The 20,965-nt window shown below is 44.2% G+C and overlaps 1 protein-coding gene across 2 annotated transcripts in view; it reads right to left on the bottom strand.

Annotated features, from left to right (window-relative positions):
• The window catches only part of rsrc1 (arginine/serine-rich coiled-coil 1), a 124,382-nt gene that overhangs the window by 1,372 nt on the left and 102,045 nt on the right, over nt 1-20,965 (bottom strand). For both annotated transcript variants that reach the window (XM_088427778.1, XM_088427779.1), the window contains exons 8-9: nt 2,456-2,562; nt 639-740 (exon numbers count right to left, since the gene is read on the bottom strand). In XM_088427778.1, coding sequence (XP_088283904.1) covers nt 639-740; nt 2,456-2,562 — 209 coding nt within the window. The remainder of the gene's footprint in view (nt 1-638; nt 741-2,455; nt 2,563-20,965) is intronic.

Below are 20,965 nucleotides of genomic sequence, written 5' to 3'. Positions count from 1 at the left end.
ATTTGTTGCATTATTACATTGTTATGAGTATGTCTGTAATAATGCAGCTCAGAGAGCAACTTGTCAATCCTTCACTCCTAATCTGACTTTTTTTTTTTTTAACTTGTCATTTTGCTCGACACTGGTGAGCGCTTGTCTATCGGCCCTGCGCTAGTGTCGTAGTTTTAATGACGCTGTGTGTGTGTGTGTGTGTGTGTGTGTGTGTGTGGTGACACTACAATATGTGGGCTTGGTTAATGTGACTCATCTGTTCTAATTGGGAGCGGAGCTAAGGCCCGGGCCCGCCTGGGGCATATTGCTACCATACATCAGCCTGTCGCAGAGTCTTCTGTGTGTGTGTATATACATATAAATATACACACTGTGAGCGTGTGTGTGTGAGAGAGAGAGGGTTATCTGCATACGTCAGGTCATAACTTCGTTTGCCCACTGGAGATAGATGGGTGGGAAACCCAGAGGAGTATTAGTGCAGTTGAAAGTTTTCTTCTCGTTTGTCATCACTGCTCTGCACAGGAAGAGATGATTGAAGGAGGATATGCAATGTTGCACAGGTGCCCGTGTTCTACGGGCTGACGGCAAGGCGTGTGAACCAAGATTTAGGAGCGCTTGATTTGGAGTGTGTCACGGTGATCACTTACAGCAGGATGAGCCAAAGTGTCTGTGTCGTTGTAGACGATGGACAAGGGTAAACTTAGATCCACGTTGTCCGTCTTGTCCGATTCTTGCACCGCGGGCTCAGTCTGAGTGAGGAGAGGGAAGTTGAGGGAAAAACCCCACAAAACGCTCTTCAAAAGCACATAAAAATGAAGGGAATTACTTCAGTTCAAACTCACTTTAAAAATTTCGAAAATGCTCCATGTTTTAACACAACCTGAAAAAGGAGACTTTTGTCCACTAGATGGCAGTGCAAGTCTGTTTGAAGCATAAACCTGCTCGAGCAAACTCAATGTAATACCGCAGGGATCACTCAAAACAGCAGTTTATTTAAAATAAATACATAAATGAAAGACTAGAACATTTTGAGGTATTGTCATTATTATTTATTCATGGGATTTAAAATTTTAGATTGCAGTGGTGCAAAATTGCATTAATATCATATGGTGCTCTATAAAGTAAACTAAAAACTAAATTAAAAAAAAATATATAGGAACTGAACGACAGATTCTTTTTAGGCAACTGCCGATTTTTCGCAGAAAAAAAACATAAAATACCAAAACATCAGCTGAGTAATCAAAATAATGAATAACAGCATTTGTTTCCTCCAAATGCATTTCAATTGATGCCAATTCTATGTGTATTTTCACTAGGCAGTGGTTGGCTTGGTACCTATTCCCCGTGAATGGCAGGGTATCAACACATTTCAAGAAACATATCTCTGGATACTAGGTTATAACATGGATTTATTAGTAATAAATAATGACACCAGTGTATCTTGTATACAACTACTGTAAATGGTTTAAATTAAAGGCCAAAAGTTAAAATATTAGACAAATATTGGCCATTCGATGAATTATTTTGATGTTTGACGGGCCATAATCGTCTGATTTAATCGGGCGTCTGATTGAATCAGACAAGTGGGGCCCTGGATTTTAATGCATCTTTTCGTTGGGTGCAGCTTTTAACTGTAGCAACGGGATCCCTTTTGTTTTAGGAAATTTTGAGGGTTATTTTTTACAGAAAAAAAGCCACATGATCCACCTTTTTCATTTGCAAAATGTAATAATAATGATCCGAAACTATTTTGTTGCAACTAAGCACTAAAATAAGCAAAGAAGGACAGGCTATCTCCACCCGAATACATAGACATCAGGCTGGGTGTTGAGCAGAAACGTTTGTCCAAATTTGGCCACCTTAATATTTATTTAAGGTAAGGGTTAGTATTTAATATTTCGATAATCCATACAAGTGATCCGCCACTATCATAATCATCTGCATGAAATTTCAGCTTCCTCATGCCTCCTTTCAATGTTTCCCCTTTGCAGTGAAATGCCTTTAACGTAAAGATCAAATGATTGGACAAAATACCGCACAAGGGTTAAATGCCACAAGACATCATGTAAATCCCCACCCAGCGTTGTTCCAAGTGAATGATGAAATAATTAAATTGATCTGATTTATTGCCCAAATACTTTTTCCGCGTGTGCAAAACACACTGACATACTCGTTTGCCATTAGACAGAGACGTCGAACTCCCTAGTGGAGGTCAACATTTTTGTGGGTCTCGACCTTGGCCGGCGTCCTCCAAATGGACACAAGGTCTCTGTCACATATTGTCGCCTGTCTACTCAAAAGACCTCCGACAAATCAAATCGAGGGAACATTTCAATAATGACTTATGTGTTTCTTCCATCTGAGGGAACGACAGATGTAGCAAGCACCAGTTTGTCTGAATGGGGACGTTTTGATTTGCTGCGGGAGAATTAAATGAGGGAGCAAAAAAGGGGCCGCAGTGCACCTTGACGCTGTCCCGGGATGATTTGAAAGCCTGCGGAACAAAGGAGTCGTCCTCGATGGCCTCGATGTCCTTCAACCTTCGCACTTGCTCCTCCAGGGAAGTTCCCTCTGAAAAAAAGCAAAGGAGGAGGTGTGTAAAGAAAAAGCACCTGCAAGGGGTCACAAGCCCCCTCGGCGAATTCGTTGGGAGCAAGCGGGCTTGATCGCATGTGATCTGTCTGCATAACGCTCTCTGACGTGTAATGCGACATATGGGATGTTATTTTAATCTTTAAGGGAGAGCACTGGTGCACCGCCAAGGACACGTAGCGGCTCCTCCAAAGAAGGCAAATAAATGCTAACAAGATGAGAGTAAATTACCTCGGGAATAATGCATTGTAAAATAATCACAAATATGAACACAAACTGGCTGCAATGGAATTTCATTAGGAGACAAAATGGGATTAGGTTTCATAGAGTTTTCGTGGATCACAGACTATTGTTGCAGCAGTTTGTCCAATCACGCACAAAGACAGGAAAGGGCTTCCAGTAAATGACTCCTGCATATAAACACGTCAGGACTCTGCATATCACACAATACATCATTCAAGAAGTGTAGCTTTTACAAGCGTAGGAGGAATTACCAGAAAGGAAAGTTTGCAATTGGAAAAAAAAAAGAACAGTGCCATTATTGTGTGGCTGTCAATCTTGAAACCTATCAGTCAATATTCATCCCTCGCTCGTGTGTCCATCCGTCCTCCCCTGCACGCTCCCATCTCTCCATCTGTCACTTATACATGTCCGACTATTTAGAATAAGCACGAAATTGTTAGAAAAGTCACTCACACAACTACGCCCACACAAGTGGGTGCAGTATCATTGTGACACCTCAAAAATTTTAACACTGGGAAACTTAAAATTTTAGCATAACTGTGGGGGGAAATATTGGCAACTTGTTCACAAACTTAAGGAGGAAGTATTGTTTTTATTTTTACAACAATATGTTCAATCCATTGCGTAAATCTAAACACACCATCCTGATTAAAATTGCAAACAAAATATGAATTAGGAAGCAAAATCAACAATTTTATTTTTTCATCCAAGGGGGCAGCCATTTTGCCGTGCAATTGACAATAGTTGCTTAGTGCTTAGGTCAAGACCAATCACAGCTCAGCTTGACCAAATTCAGAAAACAGGTGTTCAGCCATCAAGGATAAAATTAAACACACAAATGACGTTATTTGCCCATTTATGAAAATGTGCCAGAGGTGTCGACAGTTACCATTAGCTGATAATATTTACGGCTAACGGCTACTTACTAGCTGCTAAATGTACACTTAATGAGGTCAAGCGCTAAGCTTGGTCAGAAAATAGCTAGTTGGCAATAAGCTAAACCATACACGCTTCCAGGACGTGCGGTAGGTAATGACTAATGTTAGCAACATTAGCCATTAAAACAATAACAGACATTTGTCTATATAAGACTTCAATCAAATGGGCTAGATGCTTTAGCCTCCCCATTAGTGTAGTAAGTGTAAGTGACGCATTGCAGCGCGGGCAGTTTGATGCGACCAGAAAATAAGAGTAATTACCAAAAAACGCCTGAAGATGGAGACAAAACAGCATAAACATAGCCAACTCCTAAGGTCATGACAGTTGTTGGATGTCGTAAAGCGGGAAAAATGCCATAAAGAGGGGACGAAAAAAGGTCGCAGCCTATGGGACGTCGTAAACCGGGGGTCCACTTTTAATATTTATAGCGCCTCTAAACATATACGTATATTGATGGCTACAATTTAAACATTATTTCTTACTGGGAACTTGTCATAAGAACACAAAGAACTAAACAGCAGGAATTAATTTGATCCATTATCCGTGACAGGGTGGGTGTCATAACACATTGTCAAGGTGCGGGGGTGTTTAATGAATACATGAATATTTTTCTCAGCTTCTCACTTACACACATAAACGCATCAACACACAATCGTGGTTGGTGATGGCGCTCAAACAAAATTGGCGTTTGATTTATATGCTGGCCTAAAAAAAAAGTGAGTGACAATGAAGCTTGTCTTGATAGTCTTTACTGCAGCTAGACTGCTTGATGAAGGCACTACACGAACAACAATTCAACATGGATTCGAATGAGTTTTGCTATAGCTGGAGACAATCCCAGCTGATTGGTCGCTAGCCAATATCTACACCTATGGACAATTTGGAAAGTTGAATGAAATGAACGTGCATGCTTTGTAAAAAGAGAATTCACACATCTTAGGTTGATGGTTGAAAATGTTGACGCCCTAACCACTAGTCCGCAAGCGCCGCCTTAACACATTATCGATGTCAAATCCACACACATGTGCTTGTCCACTTGGCAGAAATTCCATCCTGTAAGACCTCAGATTTTTGACAAACACAATATGGGTAGATAAGATGACTTTTACAAGCTGTTTGTCAGATGTCAGCGGTCAAGATATGTATTTCATGAGAAAAATCCCACATAATGGACTCGAGAGCAAGGCCCGCTGAGCTCAGAGGCAGGCCAAAAAAAAAAAAAAATCAATAACCGAGTCGGGTAAGCACACTCGGCAGCTTGGCGAGGTCAAAGTTGATATTTAATATTGACACATTATCTGACAAATGAATTTAACTGTCAACGCATTAGGCCATTTTGAGTGTGACAGTGATGAGAGGAAATTGAGAGGGAGGGAGAGCTTGTGTGTCTGACTCTTCGGAAGACATTACAACGAGTAAGAATGTGGGAAATAGGAGCTGATACATTAAACAACTTTGCGGCCCTGACATTTGATTATCAGTGCCATTATTTGGCATTTTAAAGTATCCACATCAGCTTAAAAAAAAAAAAAAATCTGACAGCCAACAAAGCAATTAAAAACGTTTAACTTAAGAGAACTATTTATTTCAAATTTCAGTTAACTTTATAAGAGATTCTGCTGACACTGGTAATAGTCTGCAGATTCTGGTTCACATCGCAGCTTATTATATCTCTTACCTAGATTTCATTTGTAATAAATTGGAATTTCAAGTGTAAACTCTGAATGTTACCATGTTTGGTCAGCTACAGACTTCACTTTATAAGCGTGGCTCTCCGTGAGACTACAGCCAAAGGGATGAGAAAGGAAGGGATAACAGTACAGTTACTGTATAAGGTTTAATCAAAATTTAGGTAAATATGTGTACTTCATAAAATACATATGCTCGAAAAAAGTCACTACTTCACGGTTTTTCATGTATTGCGAGGGGGTTTCTGGTCCTCATTAACCACGAAAAACATGGTATTTCTGTATCGTCACCACTAGAGGCCACTAAATCCCCAACACTGTACCTGTAGCGCCAATGCCATTGAGATGCAAATATTTAGAAGTCTTGATGAAGGCAGCAACTGCGCATTGACGTGAGGGATTTGTGGTTTGTTCAAGGTAGAAATTGTTCTAATGACATTTTGGAACAGTCTTAATTGACGCTCTTAAGACATTCCGAAAGATTCTTAATTGTTTTACCTGTTCAAAAATTCCTGACCACGGAAAACAATTCAGACAGTTTGAGAAAAATTAAAACTGTTTAGAAACGTCTGAAGAACAAGTGCTACCTTGAACGAAGTCTGTCAAGATCAAAAGAGCCGCTACCTTTGTTGCCACTAGCCAACGTCGGCCCCTCAGTGGGATAGAGGCTTAACCAGTTGGTCGGCCCAGCAGGCTACGGATATAAATATACCCAAATCCCTTTGAATAATAAATCCAGTATATAGTCAAATTAGTTTTTGGAATGAGGGAGGTAGCCTGAGTAGATGTAGAGAAAACAATCCAAGACCTCTAGAACGTGAGGCAGAAAGGCTCCCACTTGTCCACCACGTTTCCTCTGGAGCAAATAATTCCAAATGTAAGTGATAACAACGTGAAAATCCAACTTAAAGTTCAACTAGCGCTGGTAGAAGTGAACAGGTGTGAGAATGTGCTTTTTCCGTTCGTCTCCAAGTAAAAGTGGGAGTCATTAGTGAGATGAGTGCAACAGACTGCCACGTTGACAAAGCAGATCAATATGCTATTGTTCTCTTAAATAGATGTTTATCCACCTCATTGATTAAAAGCACAAGAGGCAGCGGAGTAAAAATCAAACAAGCCAATGGAAGCCATCACCTTCAAAACCATGGAAAGATCCTATTGACAGTGTGTGGCCACTAGAGGGAAGTGTTCAACAGCGCATGTCAGATGCTAAGCGGGCCTATGCAGAACACTTGACTTCGATGCACAATGTGTCATTCGGAAGCACAGCTCTGCTTAATTTACCACTAGATCTGATTAATCCCAAATAATTGAATTACCGCAGTACTTGTTGTGCTTGAGTGGAGCTGAATAAATAACTGCTCGTTTTATTGAGGGCTTCAAAACGGCAGTAAATATTAACTGGACATTGTATTCATTTAGAAGACAGTTTCAGAAACACTGTATGTCAAGAGAGTATATTCCACAAACCAAGATTTGTATCAATGAAAGATTTCAGTTGTTTGAGGGTTAACGATTCCTAAAATCGAACACAAAATCTGCAGTTTGATTTGTTTTTAGATGTACTAGTACATGACAAGATGGATCAAACTCTGTACTTGAGTCAATAGCATCAAACGGTGCCTTTGAAAGATTGGCAGGACAATAAATCAAATTATTCAGATCATTTCATCATTTTAAAAAATTGAGGACTTTAAAATTAGCTGAATTGAGAAAAAAACATGAATTTGGTCATTTTTAAGCAGTAAAAGTTATTATTTTGTCTATAATCAGTTCTTTTACTACCTTTTTTTCGAACACTTGCAAATATTTGAAAACAATATAAATAAGTATCTGAATGTCAGGACTCTTAAAAACATAAAATCTTTTGGATTTAATAAATTGCTTTGAAAAGTAAATTATGTTTTGTACAAACAATGCTTTTACAAAACACAATGTTCCTTGCTGTCGACTGAAAATGACATCATATGTGCGAAAGGCAAAGGTAACAACTAATCAGTAACAACGGTTAGTCTTATGAATTTCACATGTTCAAACGGTGAAACATGATTGCCCCTTACCGCAGTCTTGAGCACATGTAATGTCTTTTTCAGTAGAGAGCAAGTAGAAAAAAAATATATAAAATAAATGGCTTATCCTTTTAGCAAGTTATGCACGAGCTATGAATGTATAGGTTGCATTAAAACTGATTTAAAATAATTTTGTCAGAATATTTTCCATAATATATATTTATTTTTTCATGAATTAAACCTTTAAATGTTTGCTGGTTTTATTTCACCATTAAAATCCATTACAATCGTAATCGTCCAGAATGACGATTTCTAAGTCCTATTTGAAAGTAAATGGTTTGCTGACAAACTACTATAAACATGATGAAAATTCCAAAGAATTTATTTGGCAACCATTTACTATCAGCCCCGATTGAAGACAAAATGTTGGTTGTAATATCACTAAAGAAACATCCGATGGCTTCTGAAAGGAAAAGTAATTTCAGACATATTTCATATATAGAAATAAGAGTAGATTATACACGATCTAAACATTTTTATTAAATAGCCTAGTACAAATGAGTAATTATAGAAAAAAAAATCTTCCAGAACCGCAAAAAAAAGTATTTAAAATGTTTATAACACTAGTATGTGTACAAATATTTGACTATATTATAAGCTGCAGCTTGACATTACTATTTTTTTTTTAATTCAAGATCGTTTTAGTGTATTTCACTAGATTGTATATTTTAATTTGATGACTGCCAGTCGCCTGGCAGTGATAAAACTGTCTTAACATGAATGCTTATTTTTATGACTTGAGTTGCTAACCCGGGCCCAGACCTAGAAACACATGCTCACGCAGCAAAATCCCAGGTTTCAATTAAGTGTCTCCCTGCGCAGCTGTAAAGATGTAATTCACCGCTCAATTTAGGCCCGTCTCAGTGGAGATTTTTTTTTTTTTTTTTTTTGGTGGGTGGGGGGGGGGGGGGGGGGGCTGCTAATTGATAGAAATTAAGCCATTAATCAAGCCACTAGCCATCACTCAGCCCGGGGAAGATGAATATAAACTTTCATAATAAGCACCTTCCCCATTTTAGTCCTCATTAGCATTATTTTTTAATGTAATTATGCTATTCTTTTACAGAGAGCTCATAAATTACTAGTCTTTTGTTGCTGGCTGGCCTTGTAAAATCCAAAGCATTGCTTTGTAGTCTGATCTTTAAGGCAATTACTGGCTTCTTTACTCTTTTATCTGTCTGCATTTCCAATAACCTGCTCTCTAATGATTTATCTCTGCTGTAGCCCCTCCTCCTCCTCACTTTCTCTCTGCACCGGCGGCCAACTGCCCCGCTGCCAGCCTCCACCTCCGAGACCCCCCCCCCAATACGCCCACATGCTCCCCATCTCAGAGCCCAGATGCATGAGGCACATGACGACCGAGACTTGTTTATACCGCCTTCTTTAGTCATTTTCCAACTTGCGCTTCGTTAGCGTCAATGACGGCGACGACGCCTGGGGAATCTCGTTTTAAGAGAACGCTACTCTTCTTTTTCTCTCCACTGGTCTCCCGTGGGCCTTACCTGTAGGCGAGCGGCTGCTGTTTGTGTAACCCTCGAGCGCACACAAACACACGCACGCACATGCACACGCGGACCTCTCGCAATACTTGGCATCAAACCGCTGTGTTAAGCTTAGTAGGGCGATGCGCTGGAGGGCGGAAGAGAGGTCGTTTTCTCCACTGGAGCCATGCAGCAATAATGTCTGCCGGCCTGTTCTGAAGGCCCAGGAACACCACTACTTACATGCCATTTTCCAATGACTAAAAAAACGGTTCCCCAGAGACTTCTCTGAAATGTACTAGTATTCACACAAATATATCCGCAAATGTCATGTTTTTCGACTAGTGATTGTTTTCTCCATAGGATGGTGAAGAGATTGATGGACAAATGAAGCTTCATAAAGCGCTTGTTATTCTTTTACTCCTCCGAGAGGGCACTTGGTTCAAAGATGATGTGGAAATTTTATATATTTACTTTGCACTAGTATTATTTTTCAACCAAGAGGAAGCTTCAATTTCCAATCACAATTTCCCATCCCTATTAAAGGGTAATCTACTGTTTAAAACTGAAAAGTGAAAAAGTAGCGTTTGTCTGTTCTTCTAATATTGGTTTATATAACACAACAAAAAAAAGGCTTGACCGATATAGATTTTCTTTATGCTAAATGCTGATTTTTGGCAGAAAAAATACCTATTACTGCATGATCAGGTGATTAATTTAGGGAAAAAGAAAAAAAAAAGTTCCTTTTTGGTTCACAGAATGCATTTTGTGGTGCAATTAATAATGTCTAAAGGATATTATTTGGCATATGTATTTGAGTTAGATGTAGTTGCAAAGGTGTCACTATTAACACATGTATGCTTAATTTATGTTGCACTATGTACGTAGTCCGTAGTAGTGACACCCAGGTCAACACTTTGCACAACTCCCTGGCATTGCTCACCTTATCATTGCTTGTGAAAATGAAGATGTGCTTTGTTTTGAATAGCACGTCAGCAAATTGATCTTATAAACAAGATATATATTTAAGGATACAAGATAATGGTCTGCATTATGTGTAATAAATACTGACACTGGCGTTACTTGTATACAACCGGCGTACATAAGAGTTCTGTACATAAAATAAAACGTCGAAATAATCGGCAAATATCAGCTATTTGGAGTTATTTTTGGCTTAAGTTTGAAAGGTCATAATATGCTGGTTTAATAGGTTGGGAAAACCCATATGTGTCCCTAGTCACTAACTTGCATAAGCAATAGTTACTGTAGATACCGATTACGGGCTGGGCCAATAGGTGATGTTGACATTCGGTATTTTGACGAATATTGACCATTAGTGTTTTTTTTGTTGTTTGTTTTGTTTTAATAAATATGATGGTCAGTAATGAATCAATTTAAAACTTCATGGTTATCAGGAAACTATTTATTTTTTTAAGTTTTAGTGAACATCATAAGAGATTCAGCTGACCACGAGGACCTACCTGCAACCTTTTGTTTTAATTTGTTGGAAAACAAAGAAGTAAAACTTTAACAATTCTGAATTTTGGACTACTTGATTTGACTAGAAAACTATTGGGAGTTAATTACATGTTGAAATTTTTATTTCACTTTTTAAAACATGCAGATGACCTGAGGAGCTCCCTGAAGTTTTTGATAGAATTTTACAACAAATTTGACGTATGTCTCAAATGTATTAAAATATTAATATATTTATCAGCAGAAGAACATCTTTCGTGTCAAGGGAAAGCAAGGTTGAGGGAAACAAATTACGATATAATATGACTATCATAATAATATTAAATATTATAGTGCAAACCACTGAGCGGTATTTTGAAAACTATTTGTTATTATCAACATCATTTGTAGAGGTCGTAGTCACAGGCTACTACGAATATGAGCGCTGCAACATTAGCAAATAAAATCGCTCCAAAAAATTAATATATGAGCCCAATCTGTTTGTTGAGAAGAGTAACCTCCAGAAGCAGAGAGTCAGAAGTGCTCATTTGTCTGTGCACAGACACAAGTTGATTCATTAAAAAGGTGTCCGGCGCGAGCATTGCTCGGCTAATACTTTTTAGAGTGTATTGATTATGGAGCCTCTGACAGCTCCTGATGTTCGGCCTTGCAAATGCATCAAGTGGCTAATGAGCAGCTATTAGGCCTATTGATTTGCTGATTTCAATTGATAGCTGGCAGGCCAAAGCTACATGTCAATATTTGCATAGCTAATAGCCAGCAGCTTCAGGCACTGACTGGAGCAGAAAAAAAAAGACAGAGAGAGAGAGTGATGCAAAAAAATAAAAGCATAAGAGGATGAATATTATACAATATAAAAATGGTAAAACAATCCAAATGGGTTTCCTCTCCACTCGCATTTGCGCTGAGGGCTTTGCTATCGTGTCATGTCATGCTACTGCTGCCTAGCGCCAGATGCCTCCAGTGTGTCCCCCGAGGACCGTATGCACGTATATAGTGCGTGTGTGTGTGTTTTTATATATATATATATATATATATATATATATATATATATATATATATATATATATATATATATATATATATATATATATATGTGTGTGTGTGTGTGTGTGTGTGTGTGTGTGTGCGTGCTCTTCCAATTGTGCAGCACTGTGCACGTGCACGTGTGTGTTAAAATGAGGTCCAATGATAGAGCAGGTGGCTAGGCCAATTTAATGCGTGTTCCCAGAAGACCATCATGTACACAAGGCATATTACCGCCCCCTCAGAATAATCCGTTCTAATCTACTACATTTACAGATCGCATCATTAGGTACATTTACATTGCAATTCAAAGCATGGCCAAATAGCCTGCAGAGATTGTAATCCTCACTTTGGACAAAAATCAGGTATGAAGGAAACGATATGGTTATTATTGTTTGTCAGATATAGCTGAGTATGTTGCAGTGAAGTCCTAAAGCGCCGTGAATAAAATTGTAATCAAGTAATCAACGATCGAATTAATCGCCAACAATTATAATAATTGAGTCATTGTATAGAGCTATTATTTAAAATCGAAATGAGACAGTTGCAAACATCTGCTTTTACTTTAGAAAATGATGACTGAACTAGTCATTCAATCACTTTCAAGATTACAACAAGAGTACAACATCATTGTGTCATTTTCCTTAATTGTCATTTTTTTCTTCAATACCAACGGAATTTTGTGTGCTACAGCATGTTTATGGAAACATGGACTGGTACCATATGAAAGATTGGATTCCATAATTTACCTAGAAAAAGGTAAATTAATCACTCTTGTACACGAGTGAGCTTGAGAAAAATCAGTTTGTGTTTGGCTCGATATATAGAAGCACTTTGCTAGATGTTAGCGCTTCCCTTCATGGTTTCCTAGAAGATTCTGGGATAAAGATCTCTACTGATATCAGTGGAAACGTACCGGAATCCACTCATCTGAAGAATCCGGCTTAGTGTTACTGAATTCACCGTCAGATGTCACGGTGCAAACGATGCCGTTGGCGTTCCAAGGCCGTCGATGCATGCGTAATACACCAATTGATCAGAATCTCCCAATCAGTTCTGTCTCCATTATTTGGCTGTCCCCAACACAAACTTTAACGTATTATAGCAAATTTAAAGCAGATTGCTTGGATTATGCTCATCTATCTTGTTTTCTCTTGCTCTTTTCTTGTACTCTTGATTATTTCATCAACTAATCGAATAATCAGATACAATTTAATTTGAATTAAGTCAGTGCCAATGAAAAGAATTCTCGCCACACAACGGAAGTATTTTAGATGCGAATTCTTGTTCATGGCAATGACTTCATGCAAAATGATATATTATTTAATTATTCAAAAAGTTGATGAAATAAGTGATAGAGCAATCGATTCTAATAATATTTAATAGTGACAGTTCTGTTGTGGACTAAAATTTGGAGGAAAAAAAAAAAACAGCTAATGTACAACTACAAATGCTGAGTGCCCAGAGTGCATTTATTTGTGTCCATTATAGTGGACTTTTTTTTTTTTTTTTTTTTTTTTGGTGAATAACTTGATTCATTCACGCCAGCCCATTAAGTCCTAATATGATTAGTCAACGACACCCTGACCTTTTTGGATGAGATGCAATAATCTTTGCTTTCTCTTTGAGGCAAAATGGACACAACTGTCATGGTTTGTTGGGTTGTGGGTTTATTTTGAGGGGTTCTGTTTCTGTTTACGTTTATAGTTCCGGTTTCTGCCCCTGTCGCGTCTGCCTGCGTTAGTTTTGATTTAGTCCACCTGTCTGTTACCTGCGCCTCGTGTCCTCCAATCTGCTCCCTTTGCCTGTTGTCCCTGCCCAGCTGCCATGTGTTAGTTTGATTAGTTTGTGAATGTATTTAAGCCTAGTGTCTGTTACAGCCCGTGTCGGATCATTGTCTCTGTCGTGTCAGGTCATTGTCGTCTTGTAGTCCCGTCTCGTCTCGCCCATCAGTTTCGTGTATTCCTGCCAGCCTGCCCGTAGTGTTTGTTTTCCGTTTTTCCAGCTTGCCTGCGCCCTTAGTTTTTGCCGTCCTGTTTTTCCCGCTTTTTGTTCCCGTTCGTTGTATTAATAAACATGGATTTCATCAACCCCCTGTCCCGACGCTCCCCTGCTTTTGGGTCCTCCGCAACCACGCCGGCGTTCACACCCGCCGTGCACCCCCGTGACAGAATGATCCGACCAACGCAGGACCCAGCGGGAAGCCCGCGGCGGCGGACACGACGCCGCCGCCCCGTCCGCATCCGCTCTCAGCCCGCCGGCCAGCCCCGTTCCCCCAGTGTAAGACCTCTTGTTTTTTCTTCCGTGTCTTTCCCCTCGGAGTCCGCGCCTGTCCCCGCTTCTGATCTGTCCCCCGCGTCCGTCACTTCCGCGTTTCCCTCGGGTTCCTCCGACCTCCCTTACGACACGATTCTGTCCCCGCACGTTTTTTGTAGTTCCGATTTCGCTGATTTGCGTAGTTCACCTTCCGTCCGTCCACCTGATCACTCTTCCTCTCCTGCTCGCGCTCCTCACTACACGTTAGAGTCTAATTTTTCCGACATCGAGGATTGCCCTCCCTTCGTCACGTTTCGTTCCAGTACCGGTCCTGATTTTGTTTACCCGCGTCCCTCTTCCGTCAACACTTTTTATCATATTCCGTATTCGAGCCCGTGCACCTCTGATTATGATTTTGATTCAGATTTTGACTATCAGTCCGGCCAGTCCTTTTACAGTTCGTCCGAAGACTCCGATTCAGAGCCCCTATTTGACCGTGACCTTTTCGTGGGCTCCCGGTTGGCATTTCGTGGCCGCCGGTGGAGGGGCCCGCGAAAAGGCCACCGCCCCAGTGACCACCAGAACCCATCTGTTCAGCCTTCCGATCCGTTCCCTCCTGTCTCTGTGTCCCCCTCTTGCCGCGCCCTGCCTACTTCCTCCTGTCCTGTACCACCCTCTTCTTGCACCCTGTCCCAAGCTCCTGTCGCGTCTGTACCACCGGTCTCTGTTCCCCAAACTTCCTGCCGGCGGGCTGAAGCGGCTACCCGTACCTGTCCCAGCGCCAAGGCGGCTACCCGTACCTGTCCCAGCGCCAAGGCGGCTACCCGTACCTGTCCCTGCGCCAAGGCGGCTACCTGTCCCTGCGCCAAGGCGGCTACCTGTCCCTGCGCCAAGGCGGCTACCCGCCCCTGTCCCAGCGCCAAGGCGGCAGACCGCCCCTGTCCCAGCGAGCCGGCGCCCGGCCTCTGCGAACCCTGCGAGCCGGTCCCCGGTGTCTGCGAACCCTGCGAGCCGGTCCCCGGCCTCTGCGAACCCTGCGAGCCGGTCCCCGGCCTCTGTGAACCCTGCGAGCCGGCGCCCGGCCTCTGTGACCCCTGCGAGCCGGCGCCCGGCCTCTGTGACCCCTGCGAGCCGGCGCCCGGCCTCTGTGACCCCTGCGAGCTGGCCCCCGGCCTCTGTGAACCCTGCGAGCCGGTCCCCGGCCTCTGTGACCCCTGCGAGCCGGTCCCCGGCCTCTGTGACCCCTGCGAGCCGGACCCCGGCCTCTGTGACCCCTGCGAGCCGGACCCCGGCCTCTGTGACCCCTGCGAGCCGGACCCCGGCCTCTGTGACCCCTGCGAGCCGGACCCCGGCCTCTGTGACCCCTGCGAGCCGGACCCCGGCCTCTGTGACCCCTGCGAGCCGGACCCCGGCCTCTGTGACCCCTGCGAGCCGGACCCCGGCCTCTGTGACCCCTGCGAGCCGGACCCCGGCCTCTGTGACCCCTGCGAGCCGGACCCCGGCCTCTGTGACCCCTGCGAGCCGGACCCCGGCCTCTGTGACCCCTGCGAGCCGGACCCCGGCCTCTGTGACCCCTGCGAGCCGGACCCCGGCCTCTGTGACCCCTGCGAGCCGGACCCCGGCCTCTGTGACCCCTGCGAGCCGGACCCCGGCCTCTGTGCACCCTGCGAGCCGGACCCCGGCCTCTGTGCACCCTGCGAGCCGGACCCCGGCCTCTGTGCACCCTGCGAGCCGGACCCCGGCCTCTGTGCACCCTGCGAGCCGGACCCCGGCCTCTGTGCACCCTGCGAGCCGGACCCCGGCCTCTGTGCACCCTGCGAGCCGGACCCCGGCCTCTGTGCACCCTGCGAGCCGGACCCCGGCCTCTGTGCACCCTGCGAGCCGGACCCAGGCCTCTGTGCACCCTGCGAGCCGGACCCCAGGCTCTGTGAACCCTGCCCGTCTGCCTCCCAAGCCAGTCGCCCGTCTGCCTCCCAAGCCAGTCGCCCGTCTGCCTCCCAAGCCAGTCGCCCGTCTGCCTCCCAAGCCAGTCGCCCGTCTGCCTCCAAAGCCAGTCGCCCGTCTGCCTCCAAAGCCAGTCGCCCGTCTGCCTCCAAAGCCAGTCGCCCGTCTGACTCCAAAGCCAGTCGCCCGTCTGCCTCAGTCATCCCAAGTCAGTCTCCTGGCATCCCCGCCGTTTCTGATTGGCCCCCAGTGGCCGTCTCTGTCCAGCCTGCCGTTCCCAGTGCTGCCAGCCACGGTGCCGCAGCCTCAGCCTGTTGAGCCACCAGCCACGGCGCCTCAGCCTCCTGAGCCGCCAGCCTCTGCGCCGCTGCCTCAGCCTCCTGAGCCACCAGCCACGGCGCCGCAGCCTCAGCCTGTTGAGCCACCAGCCACGGCGCCTCAGCCTCCTGAGCCGCCAGCCTCTGCGCCGCTGCCACAGCCTCCTGAGCCGCCAGCCTCGGCGCGGCAGCCGCAGTCGCCTGAGCTGTCAGCCATGCCACCATTGCCGCAGACGACAGAGATGCCAGACGGTTCCCCGTGGTCGCCCCTGTCCCAGGTCAGTCTTGTGCTCTCACTCGTGTCTGTGGTCTGCACCCAGTGGCTGTTCCCTGACGGCGTCCAGCCGACGCCTCCGCACCTGCCTGACGGCGTCCAGCCGACGCCTCCGCACCGGCCTGACGGCGTCCAGCCGACGCCTCCGCACCGGCCTGACGGCGTCCAGCCGACGCCTCCGCACCGGCCTGACGGCGTCCAGCCGACGCCTCCGCACCAGCCTGACGCCGTCCAGCCGACGCCTCCGCTCGGGCCTGACTGCGTCCAGCCGACGCCTCCGCTCTGGCCTGACTGCGTCCAGCCGACGCCTCCGCTCTGGCCTGACTGCGTCCAGCCGACGCCTCCGCTCTGGCCTGACTGCGTCCAGCCGACGCCTCCGCTCTGGCCTGACTGCGTCCAGCCGACGCCTCCGCTCTGGCCTGACTGCGTCCAGCCGACGCCTCCGCTCTCGCCTGACGGCGTCCAGCCGACGTCTCCGCTCTCGCCTGACGCCGCCCTGCTGACGTCTCCGCTCTCGCCTGACGCCCCGCCTGCCGATCTTCAGGGGCAACCGGGATACAAGCCTACCTGGGGTGGCTTGCTGTTCGCCATCGGGCGCCCAGGTCGCCCGCCTGACTCGGCCCGCCGGGCACATCTGCTCTGGCGTCCTGGCCGCCCGCCTGATTCGTCTCGCCGGGCGCCTCTTGTCTGGCGTCCGGGCCGCCCACCTGACTCGGCCCGCCGGGCACATCTGCTCTGGCGTCCTGGCCGCCCGCCTGATTCGCCTCGCCGGGCGCCTCTTGTCTGGCGTCCGGGCCGCCCACCTGATTCGCCCCGCAGGGCACCTTTCGTCTGGCGACCGGGTCGCCCGCCTGACTCGCTCTGGCGACCGGGTCGTCCTCTGGACTTTCCCCCTCGGGTGCATCCCGTTTGGCACCAGGGGTGCCTTTGGACTGTTTTTGTTTTTCTCCTGTGCCCTCCTCCGGTCCCCCTTCCGCCCACCCTGCCTCGGTTTTGTTTGCTTGTCGGTTTGTTTTGGGACGTCTGGGATCCGTCCCTTGAGAGGGGGGTTCTGTCATGGTTTGTTGGGTTGTGGGTTTATTTTGAGGGGTTCTGTTTCTGTTTACGTTTATAGTTCCGGTTTCTGCCCCTGTCGCGTCTGCCTGCGTTAGTTTTGATTTAGTCCACCTGTCTGTTACCTGCGCCTCGTGTCCTCCAATCTGCTCCCTTTGCCTGTTGTCCCTGCCCAGCTGCCATGTGTTAGTTTGATTAGTTTGTGAATGTATTTAAGCCTAGTGTCTGTTACAGCCCGTGTCGGATCATTGTCTCTGTCGTGTCAGGTCATTGTCGTCTTGTAGTCCCGTCTCGTCTCGCCCATCAGTTTCGTGTATTCCTGCCAGCCTGCCCGTAGTGTTTGTTTTCCGTTTTTCCAGCTTGCCTGCGCCCTTAGTTTTTGCCGTCCTGTTTTTCCCGCTTTTTGTTCCCGTTCGTTGTATTAATAAACATGGATTTCATCAACCCCCTGTCCCGACGCTCCCCTGCTTTTGGGTCCTCCGCAACCACGCCGGCGTTCACACCCGCCGTGCACCCCCGTGACACACAACAGTAGACACAAATGAATAGACTGCCTCCCAGGAGGACATGTTGAACTTATTTTCTTGACAAAACATCTACTAGCATGATCAACCAGTGCTCCCGACTGATTTGCCCTCCATTTTGCATTTTTTCATCTACTTGCATGTGTGACCAATAAATGTGCCAATTAAATATATTTTGATGCCAACCAACTTTAGCTTAAAATTTCAGTTCAGTTGTTGGTGATAGGATACACACTGTCTCGATTCTGCTCCAAAATCAAAGTTAGTTGGAGTAAACCACAACTTTTTTTGGATTACAGCCACCCAGTGCCCATGAACATTACTTGACCTTGAAAAGATCATGTGATATGTTGATGTGATATTTTATATGCTATCTATTTGAAATCAGGAAATGAAACACAGCTGATCATTGAATGTCCCCCCCCTACACACACGCACACAAACACACACAGAACTGTGATAGTTATCTCCCGCTCTAGTCAATAAAAGCGACGGAATGATGAATTAAAGAGCCAAACAAGCTGCTAATGACAGGATGACACGACAGCCATGCGCCACCTTTTGCTATCTCATTCCACATCGGCGCTCAACGCGCCTCAGCTGCCGCTTACGTCACTCGCTACATTATTGCTACCATTGCAGTCATCTTTAATCAATGAATATTCAAACAACCTTTAGAGCAACATATGTAGACAGGCATTAAAGTCGAGTCAGCCATACATTCTTTATCCTCTGCAAAAACATGCTAATCAGGTTTTACACATATAATAACCCTATGACAGTGTACCTCTGTACTAAATGTATTGTGTTATTGCTTATTATTAAATGTACTCGCCAGGCTTCTACAAAAACACGTCGGCACGCTCAGACTTGAATATTATTGTGGTTAAGTAGCAACATCAATCGATAACAAAAACACAGGTGCATTTGTGTGTGTGTGCGTGTGTATGTGTTAATGTGTGTGCAAAAGGCGCCTGGCTAGAATCACACACACATTAAAACAGTGACACTTTCACAGCATGTGGTGAAATCTTAAAGGTGGCAGTCACTTTTCTCTATCAGTTTTCTCAACCAGTGAAAAAGCAGCTGACAATCCAGGATTGTTTTATTTCCTTTCATTTTGCATTAGTGTACGACGTCAATTTAGGAGAGTAAAAAAATCCTGAGGAAATTGTGGATTGCAACACTTAAAGATAATGTCCGTGTCAGTGTGACCGGTAGCACAGTGGAATAAGAATATCAAGTCTTGTCCTTCACAAGAAATAACAAGCATTTGAGGGGATTAACTTGAAACTAAACTTGGCAGTCCTAGTGTGCATGTGTGTACATGCAAGAAGTGCATAGGTCTTAGTTTTTTTTTTTTTAATTAATCCTTGATAAGTCAGCACTTTTCCATTCTTGTCCATTTTAATGAACAAGTGTATATAAGCAGAGAAACACCAAGTAGCTAATTACTTAATTGAAGAAAGCACTTTAAAATGAAAATGATGTCATGAGTATCCAGGAAACAGGCTCAGCAAACACACAAACATGCACACGTGACAGTCTTCTTGACATGTAGCCATCGAGCAACTCACGTTCTAATTGATTCTCTTTTTCGTTGGACTGGCTGACAGGGAGTGTGTGTGCTTGTGTGCATTTGTGTGTGTGTGGTCTTTCACAAAATATATGAGTAAAGGTCACGGGCGAGTGTGTGTTTCTGAGTAACAATTAATTAGGAAAATGCCCTCATCCCTTCTCTTCTGACCTCTCTTGTAGACTAACAACCTTATTAGAGTCAAAGATTTGATGTTTTTTGGCTCAGCTCATAGAACGAGTTAGCGAGTGACACAATTTGCATTAAAAAAATTGAATATTTTTGTGAGTTTTGTTTCTCGTTTTAAAATGATTTTTACTTGCAAATAAATGTGTTCTTAACAACTGTATGTTTTAATTTTCTTCATAGGTCTAGTTATTAAATTAAATTACATGAGCATGTCTCTTATGGCTACCGACAGCCAGAGTAGAAGTGTGTTTTGCTGCATTTACCCTAATGCCCCTAAAGCTCCCAACAGCCCATGCGAAAAATTACATTTACTCCCTTTAAAGATCCATAAAGAGTATGGTGGGCCGTGCTCAGTATGATAAGTTGATTTCAATGGCTAAGTGGGCGATATCATCAAAATTTAGCATATACAGTATATTGGTTTAGACATGCAAACGTGTCATGTCCTCTATAATGCTGCTTAGGTCCGAAAGGTTTGAGACAAAGACCTTCCATTTATCCGCCAAGCATGCCAAGAAGGATTGCCAAATACATATTTTCAAAACTGTGCTTAGATTAAGCAAAGCAAAAAAAAAAAAAGACGCTCAATAAAGGCTATAGAGTCTATAGCCTTTATAGAGCATGGTCTATAGCAGTACAGACTGTCAACCTGGTTATGAGATGAGATACTCATAATAATGAGATACTAAGTCCTCATTGTTAACAAACATAATAACGATCTACTAGAAAAAATACTATTGAATAATGATGATAAAACTTAATTCTTTTAAAACTAGCTCATTTAAATAAAGAGAACCTGCCAGACAAGCATCTTGACAGACCAAAGTGAGTTTTTTTTTTTTTAATTGTCCCAAACCTTTTCCCCTCTCAGTCATAAAAACAACAACAAAAAAAACGTAGTTGGTGTCAGTTGACATTCATAGCAGTCCTTGGTGTGGGTTCCATGAATGCCCTCTTACGTCAACTGTGCTCAAATGTTAATTACTTGGGATATTGTATTTATGTGATAGTATGTAGTTATGACTCAAGGTCTCATTATTATGGCTCAATGTTAAGTATGTTTAGTATGTTTCTACTGGTGTATCTACCACTTTTGAGCAGCAAATATTGGTAAAAGATGGTAAAAATGCTTCATTTTATAAATATTGTATACATTGTTTTGTTAATATACTCTACAAAAAGTTTGCAAGTAAACAATAGATTAATTGCCCTGTCTGTGGTCAGATCAGATAAATTATCTTTAACCTCACTGATCCGCAGTCAGAATCAACCCAAAAAAGTCTCATTATGTAAAGTCTAGTTTAAACTAATATTTTCCTCTATTTTC

The sequence above is a fragment of the Hippichthys cyanospilos genome, chromosome 11 (assembly GCF_059441005.1).
Source record: "Hippichthys cyanospilos isolate Australia breed blue-spotted pipefish chromosome 11, RoL_Hcya_1.0, whole genome shotgun sequence".
NCBI lineage: Eukaryota > Metazoa > Chordata > Actinopteri > Syngnathiformes > Syngnathidae > Hippichthys > Hippichthys cyanospilos.
The sequence above is the reverse complement of the archived record's forward strand: the minus strand, read 5'-3'. Positions and strand labels throughout refer to the sequence as shown.